General features: G+C 48.9%; 1 protein-coding gene and 1 pseudogene across 1 annotated transcript; both read left to right on the forward strand.

Moving 5' to 3' along the window:
• The first annotated feature begins 2,056 nt into the window (after positions 1–2,056).
• LOC119328498 lies at positions 2,057–2,753 on the forward strand. Its single transcript, XM_037601472.1, has one exon. The coding sequence runs from the start codon at positions 2,067–2,069 to the stop codon at positions 2,601–2,603; it is 537 nt and encodes a 178-aa protein (XP_037457369.1). The 5' UTR covers positions 2,057–2,066; the 3' UTR covers positions 2,604–2,753.
• A 3,701-nt stretch (positions 2,754–6,454) lies between these two features.
• Positions 6,455–6,593, forward strand: LOC119334881 (annotated as a pseudogene).
• The last annotated feature ends 497 nt before the right edge of the window (positions 6,594–7,090 follow it).

Here is a 7,090-nt window from a genome sequence, read left to right on the forward strand (position 1 = left end):
TTAACGATGCTGGAAACGACTCTAGTGTAGTAGGATCTAGGCAAGGAGGTCAAGAGGGAATGACGCCGGCATCGAAAGGGATGAACATGAGAGCTCTGAGACAAAGGACAAAGGAAAAGAAATATAGTGTGCATGTAAATGTGGCGTCGGTGCAGTAGGATTGACAAAACAGAAAATTTGCAACACGAGTGTCGTGAGGAATTGCACGATTAGGTTACTGGTCAAAGAAAATCTCAAACGGTCCATCGTGCATGATGAATCTGACAAGATTCGTCCAGAATAGCTCCTAATACGAACAAAAAATTGAGCATTTACGATCGACGAAACTACGAACCCATCGTCTGAATGGAACCATAACATCGATATGTATATTGTTTCATGTAAAGCTTATCTCGAATCTATGTAGATTACATGGGAAAAGGAAGAAAGGAGATTTTGTTTGGCCTTCGGCTTCAGGTGTCAGCTGCCGAGGGTTCGGTGTGGCTTCTCCAGCCGTCCTCCCCTTTCGTCCTTGTCTTTCGTCTTGTGTTTGGCTTTCGTCTTGGGTTCTCTCCTCTGTACTTTTCTTTTGCACCTTGTGTGCACACTCATGTATTTGTACTGACTGCAGAGTCACCTTTCGAGTTGGAATATAACAAGTGGTGGGGTTTATCCCCCCGCCAGTCTCGAAAAAAAGAGATTAGAGAGGAGGAGAAGAAAGCACGTACAGAGGTCGCATCCCTCCAACCTCCTCTCGTGCAAGGGGCCCACCCACTTACGCTCGTTGTGGCTCCGTTCGGTCTGGCTCGCGAGAAATTGCAGATTTGAGTGTTCTCGGCGAGCCAGACTCAGAAGTGCTTTAAACATCATCCGGTGCAAGCCCAAACAGGAAACGCAGGCAACCAAACAGGCCGGATTCTTCCCGGATGGGCCTGGTTGGCCTATATGCGCACAACCAAACCTGTCCTACATCCATATAAAACCATGCAAAAGAAATCCTACGTAATATATGCACATCACACTAGCCTAACTAAGCTTCATCGTCGGAGAGGTCAACGCCGCCGGTGCCGGGCGCCGGGTAGATGGGCGCATAGGAGGGCTCCGGCTCCTCCTCCTCATCCACATACAAGAGCATCTCGTCGACGTCCGGGGCATATGCCGCCTCCTGCAGACGACGGCGCTTGGTCTCCACCGCTAATTTCGACTAGAGGGAATCGAGAATCGCCTGCACATCCGCGTCCCCCTGTCCTCCTTGTCCGGCTCCTGCTCCGCGTCCTCCTCGTCTTCCTCCACCTCTTCCTCCTCCGAGTCCTCCTCAGGATCCACTGCGTCCGGAGATAGCCCGACGGTGATCCGGCTTTGCACCTAACCTGTATCAGCTCAAGGCGCTGCAGCCGATGCTCCGGAGGTAGATATGGGTAGCTCATTACCCGGCCGCGTGGGGACATGGCTACTACCGGTGGCGGACTGCGAGTGGAAAGTGACGGCGGTGTACGACAGCGGATGGGAGGGGTGGGACGTGGCTGGGTACGGTTTCTTTGCCGGCAGTCAGCTAGGGCACTACGCGACCCACCGGAGCGGCGATACGCGGCGACGGAGGAGACGAGCTTCAGAAAACCGGGTTTCAAAGTGTTTTTGTTTGGGACCCGCTGTCAGTCCGGCGTGGCGGATGCGACCGGTCGCTTCCGAGCCTTTCCATATCCGTCACATATTTGGGTTGGATATGACGGATGCCGGTCAGCCTGGACGTTTAAGGCGTCCGTCTACGTCGTGTTTTTCTTAAAAATTACTGATCCGGCCTATCATCTAAATGTTTGAGCAGGTTTGGATGTCCGGATGTAGATGCTCACGGGACGCAACGCAAGAGGAGAGAAGAGGAGGACGGCGAGGGTTAAAAAATCTTGTGTTGCGGGCCCGGCCCAACTCCTTTGGCGGGGAGTGTGGCGACCCGACCGGGTAAGATAGAGAAACAACCGGCAAGTTTGTGGGGATTTTGCCGTTTCCATCTCTCGCAGAGAAATAGTCGTCGTAGAAAAAGAGAAGGTCCCCGTACGTGCCCAGATAGAAACTTTTTTCTTTTGGAGTGGATGCCCAGATTGAATCTACTAGCTAGCATGTCCACCTCCGTCTCCGTGCGCCGCCCCTACCTGCTCGCCCTCGGCGTCATCCTCGCCATCCTCCTCTGCTTTCCGCCGGAAACGGCGCAATATGTCCATGGTCCTTTCCTCAACTATCCACCCCTAACGGCGGAGGTTTCGTATGATCCTCCGTGGTCCGACGAGTACTGGGCCAACGAGCCCGTCGTCGGCGAGGCGGCCACCGTCGCCGCCAGACGCGCAGAGGCGGGCGGCTACGCGTACGGCTGCGCCAGGCTATGGCTGGCATGGGGCTGCCCTCCCGCTCCCGGCGAGGGGGTCAACGGAACCCTGGTCTACGGGAGGCGCTCCTATGATCGGGAGCTGGATCGCTTCGAGGAGGAGAGGCGGCACTGCCGCGACGACCGCGTCCCTCGGAACCATCCGGAGGAACACCTCTTCCGTCGCACCTACCCGGCTTCTAGATTTGATCTTTACTGTTGTGCCTGTTGCTTTTCATGTGGTCCCTACTACCGAGGGAGACTTTAATTTGTACGAGACAAACAACAAATAGACAATTTATTTTCCTAGTAGCACTACATAGAATTTCTTATACGCTTATGCAATAATAAACCATTGTTATTTCCAGAGTTTTTAAACTTGTAAACCTAATTCTTCTTCTCATCTCTTCTCTTCTCTTCTCTTATCTTATAATAAAGGGAGGTGTGTTTCTCTTTTTTTTATCTGTACAAGCATATTTTTTGGTCTGTCCACCTCTGTATGTCCGATGAATAATTTTCACTCGAATTTCCCGCATTTTATTTTTGAGCATACTCCTAGAGAGAATAATTTTTTTGCGGGGTCCTAGAGAGAATAATTGTGTTGCCCATGATTTAGACAAACGAGCTAGAAGGTGTGTGTGGTATGGACGGAAGATCCACCCGCATAGATTGTTGATACTCTTGTAAATGATACTGTGGTGACCACCTTGCAATAAAGAGTATTTTGATGTAAAAATATATTCACCAGGATCAAACAATTTTTCACTTGGATCAACATGTTTTCACACGGATGACAATTGTCACTTGTGTGGTCGTGCCCCAATCTCTCTCGGACTCTGATTCAGAGAAGAGTCCCTATGATGTGCGTCTTCGATTCATGTCCCGACAAGAAGATCTTTAGGAGCACGGGCCAGACATCAGAAAAAGAGCCTTTTGTCCGGGTTCTAGAGCTCTTTAGTCCCGGTTCTGGAACCGAAACTAAAGGGTCGTTACTAAGGGTCTCCCCTTTAGTCTCGGTTCTTATATGAACAGAGACTAAAGACCCTCCACGTGGCTGCTGCCTGGAGGTCTACCTTTAGTCCCGGTTGGTAACATCAACCAGTACTAAATGATTTTTTTTGAAAAAAAAATAAACTTTTTTTGAATTTTTCCCTAATTTTCAAATTTCTGAATTATTTTAACCTCTAACCTCTAATCACCCCTCATCACTGCTCAATTTAATCTCTAATCATCCCTCATCATTCCAAATCATCTAACTTCCCGGACGGTCATCCATCCTCCCACTCCCCCAGCCTGAGCACACTTAATTTCCGGGTTCTATTGTCCCTCGTTTCCAAGTCCGCACTTGTTTTTCTAACAATAGTAAGATGTCAATCCTATTAACCCTCAGGAGCTTAGCTTGAGCATGAAGTCACACATTTCACTGTTTGAGTTGAAACTATTTTTCTAAAAAATAATAATTATTTGGTAACACTAATATTTCTTGAATAAGTAGTTTGACCATTGTTTGACCACAGTTTGACCAGATTTGACCAAAATTCAAAAAAACTGAAAAAATTATTTAGTAACACTAATATTCTTGAATAATTATTTAGTAACACTAATACTTCTTGAATAAGTAGTTTGACCATAGTTTGACCAGATTTAACAAAAAATTTAAAAAACTAAAATTTGAGCATAACTTTTTTTCCTTTTGGAATTTGAGGATTCTACAAATTTGCAAACAGGCCGTAGGCGGTCAAAATCGGATGCGGATTTTCGTGCTGAACATTTTGATATATTATACATTTTTTTCTGACATTGTATGCAAAAGTTATAGCCGTTTTACATTTTCCCTACACTTTTTGCAAAATATGTCCAAATTTAAGTTTTTAAATTTTCCTAACTAGTAGATGTAGTAACATAACTATATCTCGAAGGATTTCAACTTTTGAAGTTTTCATCATTTTCTTTCACTTTTTACAAAACTGAAAAGGCGATACACGGGCGGGGGGAGGGGGGATATGATTTGAACATTGCATCATTAGTACCGGTTCGTGGCACGAACCGGCACTAATGCCTCAACCCCATTAGTACCGGTTCGTGCCACGAACTGATACTAATGGGCATCGCACCCTTTAGTCCCAGTTCGTGACACCAACCGGGACTAAAGGTCTCATTTAAACCGAGAGTGATGCCTGTACGGTGCCCTAGCCACTCGAACTGGGACTAATCCTCACATTAGTCCCGATTCGTAATGCAACCGATACTAATGCTCTTTTCCGGCCAAACCAAAGTCCTGTTTTCCACTAGTGCATTGTCGTCTTAAAAGGAATCGCTCGATCTTTAGGATATTGACGCCGGTGACAAAGACAAGTCGCCTGACTTGGCCATGGTGACATAGTGGAACGAGGACGATGACGACGGCCACCACGTGCCCAATTGGAGCTCGCTGCAGCGCCCGGTCCCCACAGACGACGATCGCGGCAGCTTGGTCGAGGAACGGCCTATGCCGTCGCAGCTGGACCCGCTGCGCATCGACGGGGCAATGCACGCGGCTTGTCAAGCTCGGCCGAGGAATGGTCTATGCCGCCGCCACAACAGCTGGACCCGCTGCTTCTGCTGCGCATCGATGAGGCAGAGCTCGTGAGCATGCCGGCGTCAACCCTCTTTTCGTTCAAGCCACTCAGGTCTTTTCCCACGACCGGCGACGACTCTTGGTAATTTTCTCATCAGTGAACCCAACTTTAACTTCCCAGTCGGAATCCGTCACGCGTCCGACTGGACTGGATGGTGCTTGTGGCGACTTTGCACGCCACATATTAATCCAGATCATGATGACCCTAAAAGTAAAGTTGACCGCTTCAATGATATGCACAACTTCCATGTTAAACACTTTTCAATCCGAGGTCATCTAGATAACTTTACATGGCCCTTTTTAGCTTCTGGTCGAACTACCCGACAAAAGACGGATCTGCGATTTTTCAATTGGATCTTAGGATCCTTCAGTAAGGCAAAAAATCTTCACTCGGATCAACAATTTTTTACTCAGATCAACAAGTTTTCACCTGAATCAGTAGTTTTTCACTCAGATCAACAATTTCCCCCGGATCAATAATTTGTTCACTCGGATCAATAGTTTTTCACTCAGATCAACAATATTTCACTTGTATTACAATTTTCACTCGGGACAACATTCACCCGGATTACCCGACAGCAGTTTCACTCGGATTAAGTACTCCCTCCGGTCCATTTTACTCTGCATATAAGAATTGTCTGAAATCAAACTTTACAAAGTTTGACCATATTTATATGAAAAAATATCAACATCTACCATGATAAAGTTATACAACATGAAACTTTAAGTCATGATGCATCTACTAGTATTGATTTTGTTAAATCATAGGCTTGTTTTGTATAGACGTGACATGTGTGTCACGATATTGTATGCGTGAGTATAATGTAAACCAGGCGGGTTGTTAGTTAGATCTGATCCTATCTCTTGTATAGCTTGGAGGATGGGTCAAAACTACAACAACCTGCCGATGATGTATCCTATGTGCTATATAAACACACATGCGTCCCTGCACCAGATGCATACGCTTCCACGCCTCAACTTTTACATGGTAACCAGAGCCATCCTCGAGCTCATCCATGGCAACGTCTTCAAGTTCCTTCCCATCCTTGCCATTCGCTCACGCAGCCACCGAGAAGCTCACGAAGGGCAATCAGGCGCTATGGCGGGCAACCGTGCTCTCTGCAATCCAGGGCGCGCAGATGGCAAAGTACCTCGACGTCGAGCAACCACCACCACCCATGCAGATCGACGTAGCTTCGTCTGATGGCAAGGCCACGGCGAAGGCGCTGAACCCTGATTTTCAAACCTGGTATGCACAAGATCAACAAGTCTTCTCCTATCTGCTGACGACTCTTCCCCGTGAGATCGCCATCCAGGTTGCGTCGTGCCACACTTCAGCAGAGCTCTGGAACACGGTTGAAGGGATGCTTGCATCCCGCACCCGTTCCTAGACCACCAATGTTCGGATCGCCCTCGCCAATCTGCAGAAGGGCAACTCCTCCATCACCGACTACGTCGGAAAGGTAAGGTCTCTCTGCGACGAGCTGATAGCCGCAGGGAGGAAGGTGGATGAGGACGACATTGTCTCTCATATCTTGGCTGGACTCAAAGAAGACTTCGATCCGGTGGTGTCCGCCATGTGCTCACGGGTGGAGCCGGTCACCGTTGCCGAGCTGTTCTCGCAGCTGCTCAGCTTCGAGACGAGGCTGAGTCTTCGGGGTCGAGGGTCGCAGTCCTCCGCCAATGCTGCCACCCGAGGCCGCAAACCTGGCGACAGCGGTGGTGACCGCGGCCGCAGACAAGGCGGCAAGGGTGGTGACCGCGGCGGGCGCGGCTACTCTAGACCAGGAGGGCGCGGCGGCGGCAACAGCAACAACGGAGGCAACTTCAACAACAATCACGCCTCCGCTCCCAGGGTCCAATGCCAGATCTGTGGCAAGATGGGCCACCCAGCCTGGAAGTGCTGGAAACGCTACGACGAATCCTACCAAGGTGTCGAGGAGAAGTCGGCCAACCTTGCTGCACCGCAGTACGGGGTGGACACCAACTGGTACTTGGACAGTGATGCCACCGACCACATCACGGGAGACTTGGAGAAGCTGACCGTACGCGACCGCTACATCGACAATGAACAGATTCACACCGCAAGTGGTTCAGGTATGGTTATTAAACATGTTGGTCATTCAGCTATTCGCACT

Source organism: Triticum dicoccoides, chromosome 7A (genome assembly GCF_002162155.2).
Source record: "Triticum dicoccoides isolate Atlit2015 ecotype Zavitan chromosome 7A, WEW_v2.0, whole genome shotgun sequence".
NCBI lineage: Eukaryota > Viridiplantae > Streptophyta > Magnoliopsida > Poales > Poaceae > Triticum > Triticum dicoccoides.

Excerpts from the sequence above, each read along its gene's own strand:
- LOC119328498 (XM_037601472.1), top strand. The coding sequence starts at position 2,067 with ATGCCCAGATTGAATCTACTAGCTAGCATGTCCACCTCCGTCTCCGTG.